At 45.8% G+C, this 13,964-nt stretch overlaps 6 protein-coding genes across 6 annotated transcripts; 3 read left to right on the forward strand and 3 right to left on the reverse strand.

Moving 5' to 3' along the window:
- Positions 1-75: 75 nt before the first annotated feature.
- On the forward strand, positions 76-3,745 carry SERLADRAFT_466115 (uncharacterized protein; the record flags this gene model as incomplete). Its single annotated transcript, XM_007317700.1, has 14 exons — positions 76-472; positions 524-584; positions 650-774; positions 829-936; positions 989-1,097; positions 1,153-1,217; positions 1,274-1,352; positions 1,415-1,562; positions 1,612-1,648; positions 1,711-1,894; positions 1,954-2,095; positions 2,152-2,183; positions 2,240-2,702; positions 2,754-3,745. 13 exons carry the CDS (start codon positions 263-265, stop codon positions 2,416-2,418), a joined length of 1,479 nt encoding a protein of 492 aa, XP_007317762.1.
- Positions 3,746-4,238: 493 nt separating this feature from the next.
- SERLADRAFT_387939 (uncharacterized protein) lies at positions 4,239-4,892 on the reverse strand (the record flags this gene model as incomplete). The annotated part of the gene is given in 5 exon segments (XM_007317701.1): positions 4,239-4,269; positions 4,283-4,363; positions 4,418-4,596; positions 4,648-4,764; positions 4,833-4,892. The coding sequence occupies 3 exon segments, from the start codon at positions 4,878-4,880 to the stop codon at positions 4,447-4,449; spliced, it is 315 nt and encodes a 104-aa protein (XP_007317763.1).
- A 1,465-nt stretch (positions 4,893-6,357) lies between these two features.
- SERLADRAFT_448603 (uncharacterized protein) lies at positions 6,358-9,119 on the reverse strand (the record flags this gene model as incomplete). Its single annotated transcript, XM_007317702.1, has 7 exons — positions 6,358-6,745; positions 6,767-7,280; positions 7,350-7,769; positions 7,829-8,186; positions 8,356-8,424; positions 8,474-8,648; positions 8,720-9,119. 7 exons carry the CDS (start codon positions 9,117-9,119, stop codon positions 6,540-6,542), a joined length of 2,142 nt encoding a protein of 713 aa, XP_007317764.1.
- Positions 9,120-9,266: 147 nt separating this feature from the next.
- On the forward strand, positions 9,267-10,791 carry SERLADRAFT_466127 (uncharacterized protein; the record flags this gene model as incomplete). Its single annotated transcript, XM_007317703.1, has 5 exons — positions 9,267-9,336; positions 9,402-9,501; positions 9,614-9,800; positions 9,954-10,076; positions 10,197-10,791. 5 exons carry the CDS (start codon positions 9,305-9,307, stop codon positions 10,244-10,246), a joined length of 492 nt encoding a protein of 163 aa, XP_007317765.1.
- A 268-nt stretch (positions 10,792-11,059) lies between these two features.
- Positions 11,060-12,918, forward strand: SERLADRAFT_466129 (uncharacterized protein; the record flags this gene model as incomplete). The annotated part of the gene is made up of 5 exons (XM_007317704.1): positions 11,060-11,184; positions 11,238-11,333; positions 11,389-11,578; positions 11,638-11,848; positions 11,901-12,918. The coding sequence occupies 5 exons, from the start codon at positions 11,100-11,102 to the stop codon at positions 11,931-11,933; spliced, it is 615 nt and encodes a 204-aa protein (XP_007317766.1).
- A 446-nt stretch (positions 12,919-13,364) lies between these two features.
- On the reverse strand, positions 13,365-13,918 carry SERLADRAFT_466134 (uncharacterized protein; the record flags this gene model as incomplete). The annotated part of the gene is made up of 3 exons (XM_007317705.1): positions 13,365-13,494; positions 13,548-13,710; positions 13,770-13,918. Coding segments are annotated over 3 exons (300 nt in total), but the record flags the coding sequence as incomplete, so codon positions are not given.
- Positions 13,919-13,964: the final 46 nt, after the last annotated feature.

Below are 13,964 nucleotides of genomic sequence, written 5' to 3' on the forward strand. Positions count from 1 at the left end.
AATATAGATAAGCATAAATGCGGAGTCTAAATAAGGGGCGGCAGAGATCCGAGATAAGGGATTAGACTGACATCACTGGAATGTGTCAGGTTGCTTGTTCCTGGCAGCCTTCGGTCTAGTGACAACACAGGTCCTTTATAACCTCATCGCAGGTATCTTGACAGCTTTCTTCCACCTTTCCTTCAATGGCCATTTGCTGAGGAGCTCAAGCCCCGCTCACTTACATCGTTACTCAATTCGCTTCCGCTTCCACCCTCATGTCATGGACCCCAATGATTATTACGATGTCAAACTACCCAATAAGAACAGTCAAGAAGACTTCAAGCAGGACGTCTTCGCAAAGTTTGACGGTGCTGGAACGGACACGGGGTATGGGACGAGTGTCAGCACCACAAACGAGGTGAAGGAAAAGGATGACTTGGACGTAGTTTATAGATTGTACAGACGGCGGTTTGCTGGTCTGGTTGGCTTTGTGAGTCATACATCAACCTCGGTTCCCATTTTTTAAGACGTAGTGGCAAAGGTATTGTTGGGCGCTGTTACTGGAATGACGTGGCCATGGTTTGGGCCAATCTCTACTGACAGTAAGTCGGAGTATCATACAGTTATCGAATATCACTGGCACTAACTCACTTTTCACTATGTTTAGCTGCCACCCAATTTGGCATATCGTTAGACCAAGTGAATTGGCTAGGCAATATTGTATCTTGCATATATCTACCGGTGTCGTTATCAATACCCGTCTTTTGCTCTAGATATGGGATAAGGAGATGTGTAGGTCTGGCCAGCGCGTACCCATCCATCGGCTGATTAGTACCCACCCACCAGTGCGAAATTGGTGTCGCAATGCTCCTGATTTCAGGTTGGATACGTTATGCCGGAACTATAGGCACTTTGTCTCCGGAGAGCGCATATGCACTACTCATTGTTGGCCAGGTTTGTTGGTATATCATTTGAAATACTGGCTTTGGCTGATGCACCTTTTTAGCTTTTCTCAGCTATTGCTCAACCGATATTCCAAGTCCTTGGGCCTATTTATTCAGAAAAGTGGTTCGATTTGAGAGGTCGCACAACAGCCACCATGATTATAGCTGTTGGTAGGGTGCTAACTTCATCGTGTTCTATATTTGTCTCTCATTGGCCGATCTGTAGCGAACCCGGTAGGTGGGGCCTTGGGACAAGTATTATCGCCTAGCGTTGGCACTGCTCGACAGTCGGTATGGTCACGGCTACAAAGCAGATATGTCTTGTGTATTGAACAGTCCTTTTCCAGATTCTAGTACTAGCCATCATATCAACCGCTGTGACTCCAGCAGTGTTTCTCATCAACTCCTCTCCCGCAACACCACCAAGTAAGTATCAGTTGTATATCTCTATGATAATATTTTCACTGTCTTTTATCGTAAATAATCAGCGCATGCGGGCTCTCAAAAACCACAAGAGATGACATCTCTGCTGAGAGCTATGGTTGGCTTCAAATGTCCCCCAGAAGCGCATATGACTTTACGCGAACGGATTGACTTTATGATCGTAATAATTATATTTGGTGTGCTAGCAGGAATGTGAGTTATTTGTATGTAGATGAATTGAACTTTCCTCATATTCATTTAGGGCGAATACATTCTCTATATTATCCGCCCAATACATGGTATGGCAATCTTTTTTTTGCGCTGTGTTCCCGCAAAACCTCAGTTTTTGCTCTTTTTCAAGGAGCCTGCTGGGTATTCGGCTGATGTTAGTGGCTACATGGGTGCCACTCTTCTTTTAAGTGGTTTAGTTGCTTCGATCATCTCTGCGCCTCTATTCGATCGTGTCCTAACGCATCAACTCGCCCTGACTGTGAAAATATTGGTACCGATTGTTGCTGGGTGTTGGTTATCGCTGATCTGGGCTGGTAAGTCTACATGTTTCCCATGCTCTTGATGTGACATTTAATGTAACTTGCTACATTAGTCACGCCGAATAACACTGCTGCACTGTTTGTAATAATGGCTCTCATAGGCTGTTGCTCGATCACTATGTTACCCGTTGGGTTGGAACTTGGTTGCGAACTAACAAGGAATGCCGATGGAAGTTCTGCGCTCCTATGGTGTTCGTACGTAACCAGTCATCAAGTCTACTGTAGCTCCTTGTTGATGTTGATTTTCTCAGCTGCAATCTCTTTGCCATCATATTCATTTTAGGTAAATAACCTCCTCTAAGGTCGAATGCATATATCTCATATTTCTCGATAAAACAGTTGAAGGCGCTCTTCGTGACGGACCAGATGCGAATCCACCATATAATATGCATAAAGCTTTCATTTTCGGTGGCGCTTTTGTGACGACCATTGGATCACTTGTTTTCCTGCTCCGTGGAAAACAGGCCCGGAGAGTATTAGACGAGCAGAAAATTTCAGAAACTAAGAGGCAGCAATAGATCGTATGTTTATATTTTTGCTTGACATATCCATTATCTAGTCTACCTTCCCTATTGTACCGGATCTACGCCGATCGCAGTTAGAATATATAACTGTCACCACAGGAATTCCATCGATGAAAGAAAAAGAAAGCAAAACATAGCACTGCGTGTGGTATACATGACAAACTTACAGAGTCCATGCGAGAAAGGGCAGGATGTCCGAACCGAAAGTGATACAAAGTTGCCCTCCGGCAGGTCTATTGATACAAAGTGCTCAAGTGAATTGGGCACTGATTTTGCATCTACCACTCTGGTCAGAAATTGAGCTACGATGCGACGTTGAATACGCCTACCGACGCCAACATTTTGTCCTTACGATGATCGTCTAGCTTCGCGCAAGGCCCTATCCACCTGTTCAGTGGCCATTAGCCCTCCTTTTACTGCTCTGTGAAGTACCTCAACGACCCAATCTTGACAATTCCATTCTGCGCCTGGAACTGGCACTTCAGCAGAGGAAGCGATGTCCTCAAGCGCTTTGCGCTGTGCCAGATTCAGAGTGGTAATTGGTATCACTTTCCTTTGCACGGGCTCAAACACTCGCGTGATTGGTCCCCAATTGCTGTAGTGACCAAATTCCACTTCGCGCACGACCTGCAGAACCCTATGGATACGATGCCCATCTGACGACGAGCCTACAGTCCATGATATAGACCAACGTTGGCGTTTCGCGTCAACGTGATCACTGTTTACGATCAGTTCAACAGGAAGATCTTTGTGTGGATCACGGAAGAGATGTTCGATGCCAACTGGGGGAAGGCGATGGTCAATTCTCCCCATGTTGGGCATGATGGTGACCCACTCAGTGGACATGGCGAGGGCGGGTAATTAGCACTCACTGACAGGGTGTCCTTCTTGGGGCTTGTTGGGGCCAAGGGACAAATCGGAGTGCCGCTGAGTTTGAAGCAGTTATCTAGCCATATTTGCTGTATTGCATCCGACCCGCGTCACACCCATTTTTGTTTAGACTCATTCGCAGTGTTATCCGACTATGGGCCAGTGAGCTGCATGTTCCCTCAAGTTCCCAGCGCCGGAACACACGTTTTGAAAATGATGATACCTTGCCAAGTCGCCGCGTTATACTCGTACGTCAATGCAACGATTCTGGACCCTTATTCTTCGTAGATATTCATACCTCCTCTATTTGCTTCTTGAATCCTTGAAAATACTTGTTTCTAAAGTCTTTATGGGCCGGGATGTGACCACGTGGGACTTCGGCAGCTTGGATGGCGACATCCTGGCCTTCAACGAGAAATGGTGAACCATAAGTGCCCGCGGTACTTTTGCGAATGGTGATGAGCTGCAATAGTGATAAACCCCAAAAACGAAACAATGTAAACATCGCGTGACTTACTCGGCGACCCCATGATCCGAAATCCTGCAACGAGTTGGCAAGCACCTCCATGCCCTCACACAACATAGTATATATATCCACTTCTTCGTATTCATCGGTCACAGTTGGCAAAAAGAATACAAGCCGACCACCCGGCTTCAGTAGATAACGGGCCAACAGGACCAAATCTGACACCAGATCAGACAGTTCATAGGGCCTAGTGGGCGGTATGTAAGGCAAGTCGTCTCTGAGTATGCCGCATCAACATCATCGTAAGACAGACAAGAGTTAATTTCAACTCACGGACGTGGGCCGGTAAATGGTTGTTGTTTCGGCTCGCGTTCTTTCTTTCTTCCGAGGCGTTTAGCACCAGCTCTAACGCCATCTGACATATTCCTCAGAAATAAAGCTGCCATCGGATATGGTGGAACTCACAAGGAGGATCTGTAATGATTACATCGAATAGTTCTCCGCATCTCCATGGATTTTTTGTCACGTCGAAAGTACATAAATCTATAATTTTATCAGCAACCCCGTATTGCGCAGCAGCTCGGAGGATTCCGGGCACTTTTGCTAGAAGGAATTAGTCGCACACAGGAGACTGGTTTGTTGGAATAGTATATGCACCTTTACCCCTCATCTGCCGCCCATCAATATCAGAGCCATATACGTGGGCACCAAAGTAGGCAGTGGTCTAAAAATTCATAAATGGAGGGGCTGGCAAGGTATCTGGTCATTGCAGAGCTTACATACGCCATGCTTCCAGTGCCAATGAAGGGATCGTATACTAGTTTCGAGGGAGAAGCCTGATTGTAAGCTTATTAAAAGGACAGGGCGGATTTATGATGATTTCATACCTGAGCTTGGTTAGCCATCAAAAGAGATATCTCTGCCTCCATGCTCGTGTTCCCAAAGTATTCTCGTTTTTTGACATCGAATTTTGTCACTAATGACCGTGCGGAGCCTTCTTCAATCTGCACAAGTATACATTAATATTTTCCATGTAGAATGGGTAATAAGTTGGCCATCGTGAAAAACGCACCAACCTGCCGAAGTATACTTGTCTAAAGTCTCCATCCTGCCGGCGCATTTCTTGAGGTTTTCCACGAGAATCCTCGTCTGAGAGCCGAGTTCAGGGTCAGCCATGATAACCAACTGTATGTCTCACACTCTTCAAAACATCCCATGACCACCTCGGGATCTTTTAGGTCGATTTTTCCCATGAAAGCCATGTAAGAAAACGTCTCCACGACTTCGCGCTGACGGCGCTGGGATATTGAGTGGTTGTAACCCGCTACGACATACTTGAACGAAGTATCCGCTGCGTACTGGAACCATTTTGATTGAACTAGGCGATTTCTTTCATGCAGTTCTTGATAGTTTCTTCCCCTGGCATAAAACTCATATATAGATCTATTTGAGAAATTGATTAGATTACACAATACACTCTGAGAGGTATGCAGCCACCTCACCTGATAAGGATGCATCGTTTAGCAAGAATGTTTGCGTGTTCTTCTCTGTCAAGGCCAAGTATCATGAAGGGTCTTGTGACATCTAGCTCCTCTGGGTCGTCGGGGAAATGGATTGCGAAACCATGGAGCTCAGATATGGAAAGAAGCTCCGGAATGCGAAATTCATCATGCGCTTGAGCAAATACGAATAGATACTCCTTTGTTGGCATTGTACAACGGACGGTTCATACAGCGATAATGGTTCAGTTCAGAAGATAAGATCACATCGATCCGAGCCGACGATTGAGGTGGTTGTTTGGCAACAGCCTCCGATGTAAACAATGATGGTGGTCACTTAGAAGCTGTGCAGCGACTTATTATTTGCTGAGTTCACCTTCGATCTTCGCCGGACTCGCAACGATTTCTATATGCGTGATCATCTGTTGGTATGATACTTATAAGAATTTGACTTTCTGTGAGCATCCACCTTTCACAGCTGAATTATCGAATTTTGATGATATGCTTTTCTCCGCGAATCTTCAGTTACTCATGTCATCTGAAAATATAGTAGCACAGGTCATAAAGGCTGTAATAGATTCGGTGAAGGTCGATGAATGTACGTCCATATGCCGCATCTAACTTCAAGTTATGAAATTAATCTGACTCGCCGATTATCCAATCCAGTAGATGGCTCTTTGGAGAGGCTCCGATCCATCTTCCCTGAAACAACAATTGTAGCAGCACTTGACCTTGTGGATAGGGCATGTGGTATGTCAACTACCTAACTAGTTGTGCTAAACATATACTTACTTTGATCTTCATGGTATACTTGATATGTACCAGTTATCAAATACACCAGCCCTTGGGGACGCTCTTACTTCGAAGTCCTTGGCTCTACTGCCGCTTACACCGTTTTCCCTCAGCTGGATTTTCCTGCATCTGCATCATGCTATTGCACTTGTCCTTCTTTCGCATTCGCTGTTCTTATGAGTGAATCACACATCACGGTGTGTACTTCCTCAAAATGAAACATCTATATTTATCGACATCTAAAACATTTACAGTGCAAACACATCCTGGCAATTTGGCTCGCGGAGCAATTGTCCAGGTGCGTCGAGCGGCCCACCAACACCGAGGAGTTTATAACAACGGTAACTAAATGAAACAGTACATAACAATATTGTAAGAATAATGATCTAGAGGAAAGCCATGTGACGTCCATATACAGTACTTGAATACATGGCAAATTAGTTAGGTATACGAACATGTTAATGAAAGAGACAGTAATTTTCTTGGGTTCAGCTGTCACCGAGGGCTATTTTATGGTCCTCTTCGTCTCTGCTTGTACGCCACTTGAGCAAAGCTGAGTATTCTTGCAACCCCTTGATTAACATCTTCAGCTGGCCCCGAGTGGGCATCCTCGTCGAATCCATACAATCGTCGTTTTCATTGTCGTCTTCATCTGGAGAGTCGTCTACTTCTTCGCCATTGACAGACGACTCCACTCGAAGAGAGTGAGTACCACCAAGAGGAATGCCTGAATGCGTATTTCGATCATCCTCATTAGGCCTTGATTCTTTCTCTGATAGGCCAGCTTTGTAAGCGATCCACGTCGCCAATTTGGATATCTCTTCGGGATTCCAGAAGGCCCACCACTGCTCTCCTTCCTCATCTACGGAATCGTCAGAGATGTCATCTTCCGAATCTCTGATGATTTTGCGTTCTTCAGGCGGAGGTAGCATACCCCAAACACCTATGAACCAGGACCATTTTCTCAGAGAACTGCGGTGCTCTTCAGAGGGAACCATGCGTTTGCGACCTCTAGCTTTTCTCGAGGCTGTCTTGCCCTGAGATACGGAAGAAAGGGTATCGAGTGCAGCCTCTGTTTCCACCAAACCAGGGGAAAGGGCCCAGTAAGTTCGTCCTTCATGGTCCCTGCCCAGAGGTGACAAACGGGGAGCATATGCATATGTAGAGAGTTTGAGTACTTGTTCGATGTCCGCTGCCATACGTTTATGACGTCGAAGCTTTGATTTATCCTACCGTGCAAGCGTTAAATAGTATTTTTGAATAAAAAGAAGTAGCGATGAAGCCAAAATTAAATGCACCTTCTTATCTTCATCTTGCTTTTCCTGTTCGAAGCGTTCATTCTCTCTTTTCAGGCCTTCGCGGGCTTCTCTAGCTCTTTCTTTTGCCTCTTGCAACCCTGAATCCAGTTCTTCCCTGACAGCATCGGTATCTATGACCGCGTCCACCAGAGCATGCAATATAGGAACCAATTGTGCAGTTCGAACGACATTTACTCCCGTTGCATTTACCTGTGCGGCGCCACTACGAGTTTGGTGAACAGTGGCAGACTCAGGTGGAGGAAGGGGGTCAGGGAATGTTAGCCTTTTGCCGGAAGAAGCAGAGCTCGAAGATATTGCTATCGTCCGACTCCAACCATCGCGCAGGGACGATAGTTCTGCCCATAGTTTGTTAAGATTTGCTCCACTGTGTCTAATTTCCTTGATTGCCGCGTCTGTACTCTAAGTTCGGCGAGAGTTTAGTTGACGAAACCTCGAATGGATGACATTGATGAGCAAACCTTGGCAGCTTCTCCATCCAGATCCAGCATTCCCAACAGCCCGAGGATAATTGATTTGACGCATGGCTCACTAACCCAGGCAACCAGATCGTCATCATCATCTTCAGATCCGCGACCCCTAAAACCTTGGATTTCCTCTAGCTCTTCTACGTGTGTTCGAGAAACACCCAACGCGGAAGCAAAACGTAAAACAAATTCCCGAATATGAAAGCGATCTTCTGCATCACTTAGAGACAGAGAGATGGGAACACCAGTCCATACTGGCTTTGGTAAGAGCTTCGGCCGTGGTGCAGCCCGGGGCTTTTTAGTCTCTGTCTTCCTAGCGGCCGCAGGGTCTTTGGACTTCTTCCCTGATGCACTTCGCGACAACTTATTACTCGTGTCCTTGCATGCGGATGAGCTTGTAAAGCAAGTGAAAAGAGAAATTTGAGCATACATCCACTTTAGAACCGATATCATCGATATTGAGAACTTTCCTATGAAAGACTATATGAGCTGTGATTGACGCCAAATGTGCTCATTTTTACCCTGTCGGTCGGAGACCCTTTGCCTTTCTGCATCGGACGCAGTTGCACGAGTCGTTACACCTCGGACACCTGTGGTCGATTAGCAAACGCTGTTAGAGGAAGAGAGACAACGATGTACTTGAAAATATGTCCCTGCCCGACGGCATGCTTGGACCTCTCTTTGGATTTGGCTATCTCGCCTTTTGCTTTGATTGCATCAAAGTCGAGGCCGTAGCGGTTCTTTAGGCAAGGTTTGCAATACTTTGCCCCACAACTCTGTTCTTTCGTAACCTTGAAGGTGCAACGAATAATCGCTGGTGATCCAAAGACATCAGACCCAATCCGCGTATAGCCATCTATGACGATGGGAGGTTGACTGAAATACCTGACTGATCGCGCTTCCTGTAGCACTGGTGACAATAATGATAACCATCAGGGAATTCGTCTGAAACTTTGGGCTTAATAGATTCCCCAGCGGCAGTAGGACCTTTCGTCCCACTTGACTTGGACTTCTTAATCGGTTGGCTGTTATCGACGAGAGTCATATCTGAGGATTCTTCAGTGTCGCGCTTGCGCTTCTTGTGCGAGTTAGAGGGTTGGTTATGTGTCATTTGGGAGTTAGCAAGAGGCAGCAACGCGTTTTCTTTGCGGCTTTGGTTGACAGAAGACACGTGTGGGGCAGAAATGGATGCATTGCGAGACCTGTGCAAGGGTGAAGGGGGAATCTCAACATACACCTGGGAAAGCCTCCGAAAGATGTGCTTATCCGCTTTTTTCGTAGCCATGATGGATGCACGGGTTCCGTTGATTGTCGTGGTTCGTGTTTAGACGCGTCAAGAGAAAATCAATCTGTTTAATGTGGCACGATCACATGACTCGGAAATACCCGTCCAAGAAAAAAGTTTGGCTGTTCACGCCACAGCAAGCTTACCAGGGTTCGTCAGCGCCAGCGACGTTGTAAACAGATTTAATGGCTCACGCAGATCATACCCGAGATCCATGGTATGTTCTCTTTCTCAATGGCATGGCTGCTTTTAACTTAATGTCTTGTTGGAATGTGTCTGTAGCCCATGGGTTATCCTCAATGACTTTGGTGGTGCTTTTTCCATGGGTGCCGTTGGTGGTGGTATCTGGCACGGTATAAAAGGAGCACGAAACTCACCTAGGGTATGTCCGTTCGGCTCTGACGATACACGACAAACTCTCATCTGGCTCTTCTCCTTCTCCATTTTTGCACTTTGGCAACCGACTGGTCATAATCCATTTTGCATTTCTCAAGGGTGAACGTTTCGTTGGCGCTATATCTACAATAAAAGCTCGCGCACCTGTAACAGGTGGAAACTTCGGTGTCTGGGGAGGCATGTTCTCAACGTTTGACTGCGCTGTCAAGGGGTGGCGGCAAAAGGAGGATGCATGGAACGCTATCATATCAGGATTTATGACTGGTGGTTGTCTTGCTGCCCGAAGTGAGTCATACTTTAACATTTTCAAAGCTTGGTTCTCGGCCTTCCGAATGTATCATCGTGTTGCAGAAGTCAAATGTTTGGCGCACACACCTGTTTGCTCATCTCATGACGAATCAAAAGGAAAAAATCAGTGCTGACTTTTTTGCTACTTAGGTGGCCCAAAATCTGCACTAGGTTCTGCCATTGCTTGTGGAATTTTACTAGGTGTATTCGAAGGAGTCGGTGTACTCCTTTCTCGCGTCTTCAGCGAAGGCACACGACCACAACTACCTCCCAGTAAGTCCGCTCGTCTATGTTATGCTCACCTGATCCATTTCACAAAATGCAAATTTTTTCCCTGTTCCCACGTAACAATATTTTTGACTTGTTTCGCTAACACCGCTTTTTGTCCATTAGTGCCGGAAACCATGACACAACAGTCATCGTCTCCAGTGGGGCTACACTAGACATTACATATCTTATCGTTTCTTACCCATCTCACTGTATAATTCCCGTCAATGCATATTCTGGAGATGCTCGGAGATATGGCAAGACAGACTTGCATATTCTTTCCTGGCCATTTTAATGCTAATAATTGATAGTGTGATTCTGCTCAATTCTGCCAGTTTCGAAGAATAGGCAAGCGACGTGTGAAGTGGGAAAGTATTTATACGAATATGGAGCGCTAGTTATAGGGTTATAGAGGTAAGTCCTATGACACCACCCTGCATTCGCTTAATTGTGACCCAAGTTGCTGGACTACTGTTGAAGACGCCAGTAAATTTACTGTGACCTCCTAGAGTTATAATGGGATAACAAATTAGCAGGCAGTCAATCAGGTCCAGGAATTATGATGAGGGATGCTGTATACGAAGTGTCTTGGCATATAGTAACTTGAAATGCAATATCTTTTTACCGATAAGTTGACTCCAGCATCTGTGTCAGTCTCCACTGGGGCACCACCAGCAAGGCATACGACGAGTAACTTTGAATCGATCTGAGATTGATGATGTCAACTTTCGGTATGTCGATACAAGTTTGTTACCCACTATGTTCAGATCCGACGATATGGTGCTAATAATTCTTTACAGGTGTTTCCTATCTTACTACATATACCGTGTGTGTGGTGCATGATCAAGCCAAAATGCGCGCGCCTCAAAAAATGGCATGAATGAACATGACGTCACTAGTCCACACTACTGCGTCATCCAACGCGGTGTATCGACGTCAGCTGTAACATTGAGGTGTGCCAGCAATGAATAAATACTGGGCGCTTTGTGAGACTCTTGAAGGTTATTCACTTACTAGTTCCCACTCATCATGTCGCAAAACGAAGAAGCTCGTCTTGATCCATACAAACAAGCTGCTCTGAATGAGAACCTCACTCTCCAAGAGAAGATCAGTGGTATGGTCTTTTGAGTCGTTACTTTCATGGACATCGTTCAATTCTGCTCGCAGATCTTCATAGTGTTATCCAATCCGCGAAGACGGGTATGTTAGTCACTCGAGGAGACGATGGCAGCATGCACTCTCGGGCTATGAACCCAGCAACTCGTACGTGTTGAAAAGCCGAGCTACAGCCAGAAGTTGACGATCTCGTATTGAACAGCATACAATGAGACCCAGCTGAGTCTCATTTTCCTTGCGAACAACGTTTCTGCAAAATTCAAAGAAATAAAAAATGACGACCATGTCAACGTCAGCTTCTATGATCAGTCATCGACAAATTGGGCATCCTATTCTGGCAAAGCGAAAGTAACGCAAGACAAGGATGTTATCAAGAAGCATTGGTCAACTTTGTGTGTCTGCTACGCTAAATTCCTTTGTGGATTTGCTTTCTAATATGACTTGTTGGAAGCATTACTGCATACATCGGTGATTTACACGATGGTGTTCACAGGGGCAACGAGGATGATCCCCGTGTAGCTGCTATCGAAATCATTCCTGATGAAATTCATTATTGGATTACGAAGCATTCCAACGTCGTTCGCTCGATGCAGGTTGCTGCAAGCGCAGTTAGTGGGAAAGCGACATCACCTGGCGAACTCAGAATTATCACGAAGGACGAGGTATGTGTTAATGAAGGTCTTTCATTCAATTTTGTTTTTAACGACCCTACAGGTTCAGCTTACCCAAAATCTTAATACGAAGTAGTGGAAACAACGTCTAGTTCGAATAGTTTATTGTATTTTTTGCTATCACTGCAGCTCCATCTGTATCATTAGCTAATCATGTATAGGCCATACTAGTAATTTCAACAATGCTCAACCAGTAAATCTTATCGTTGGGACGTCAAACACCAAAAAAGGGGCGGTCGCGATACCTGTGGCCTAATGACTTGCAATAAAACCCACTCTCTTGATCGCTTGGCATTATTCGTCAATCCTCGAAGAGTGGTTGGAACGTCTAGGCAAATTTCAGGAGAACAGCCTTTCAATGAATCCTTCTGCAGGGACTTACCTTGTGTCCTTCACTGGCGTCTCCCGCCTGTGTAGGTTCGAACTCTATGTCATCCAAAAACTCAAGGTAGTCTTCGTCATCCTGATCCTTCGGCCATGAAGGGGGCACGACCTCCTCTCCAGGTCGGGTCTGTGATCCAAAGTCAAACGCAACTTCCTCGCCATCGCCTTCCAACATTGCCTCCAGCTCGTCGACGTTCATATTCTCCACACCTAATCCAGATGCCCTGATTACTTCTTCGTCGACCGCTGACATCTGAGACATCGGATAAAATAGGGGAAGGCGATCTTCTTGAGAAGATGGAGGTCTGGGATCCGGGTCAGAGGCCTTGCGGGAAGGCTGCGAGGAGAGGAAAAGTGGCAGTCTAGTAGAAGGGCCTGGATTGTCATCGACGTTGGGGGTTAATTGTTGGCGCACAGAATGTACCGGCGTCTGAGGGACAAACGATGCAGGAGGTACAGACTGTGCTGCGCTTTGAGCGCGTGAAGACGGAGGGACGGAAGGAGCATCAGTCCTTTGTACGGCTTTCATTGGCTTTCTGAATTTCTCCCCTAGCCGACTACTTGAAGCAGTACCAGCATCGAGGCCATTTTCTTCTTGTTCTTCTTCGTGTAGACGCTTTTTGGGATTACTTCTAGGAACAGCTGGAATGTGAGCATTCGTTGGAGCATTGTGGACTTGAGATGTTGAGATAACGAAGAGGCAGTTGCACTCGTCGCTTTCTATATCGATGAAAAGTGGGGCAGCTGGTTCAGTGAAGCGGAAATCGGGACATAGTGACATGGAATCTGCGAAGGCTACGCTAGCCTGAAAAGAAGTATGCTGTTAGTGAGGAGATATAATAAGGTGCAATTTCTCGTACGTTAAACTCTCGCAGATGAAAAGCAATAGTGACAGGTGGTGAAAGGACCTCATAAACGTCAAATTCGTCTACGCTAATGGTCAGCTCGGTGGACAATTGCGCTTTACCTGTTAGGACGTGATTTATGTAAGTAGTTACTCAATAACTGAATATCAAACAGACCTTTCGTATCGATGGACGATTCAAGACTCTTTACTTCAACCTCCGTGTGGCCAAAAGTCCAGACTAACTGTGGGTCATTTTTTCCTCCTCTTCCACCTTGGAAATGCTCTGTGATATCTCTGATCGCTCTGGGTCCGATTGTCAGACGAGATTCAGTTGCAGGGTCTGGGCTACCAGGGGACAATAATGATGTTGGAGTCTGTAGGAGTAAACGATGTGTTTTAACAACTCCTACGAATCTATGAAGTCATGAAAATGAGATCAGCAGAGATTGTCATGCTTACCATGCTTGCAGTGTAAACGAACTATCAACTTGCTTTCCAATGTGTCATGATCGTCCTCTATACCACCTTGTTCTTCGTCGGGTGCTGCACCCTCTACAATAGACAACTCACAGCGTTCCACCGCTTTGTCGATAGTGCGGTGCTTTAATATAGATAAAAGAGCCTAGTGCAAAGATGAAAGATCTGAACATTGAAAAGGGACTGTACTTGACGACTACATACTTTGGTCATAAGTTGTCCCTTCACATCTTCGTCTCCAATACTTGAAGCCCCATCTGTTCTCCTTTGTCCAACACTATACCTAGAGAAGAACCGTTTTCCATACACGAATCGGCAATAAGCTGATAAGGACGAGTTCGTAGCGCATAGGGAAAACTGGTCGTGCTCTGCGTGAATGACGAGGTCGTCACCGTATTT

This window comes from Serpula lacrymans, assembly GCF_000218685.1.
Source record: "Serpula lacrymans var. lacrymans S7.9 unplaced genomic scaffold SERLAscaffold_6, whole genome shotgun sequence".
Lineage (NCBI taxonomy): Eukaryota > Fungi > Basidiomycota > Agaricomycetes > Boletales > Serpulaceae > Serpula > Serpula lacrymans.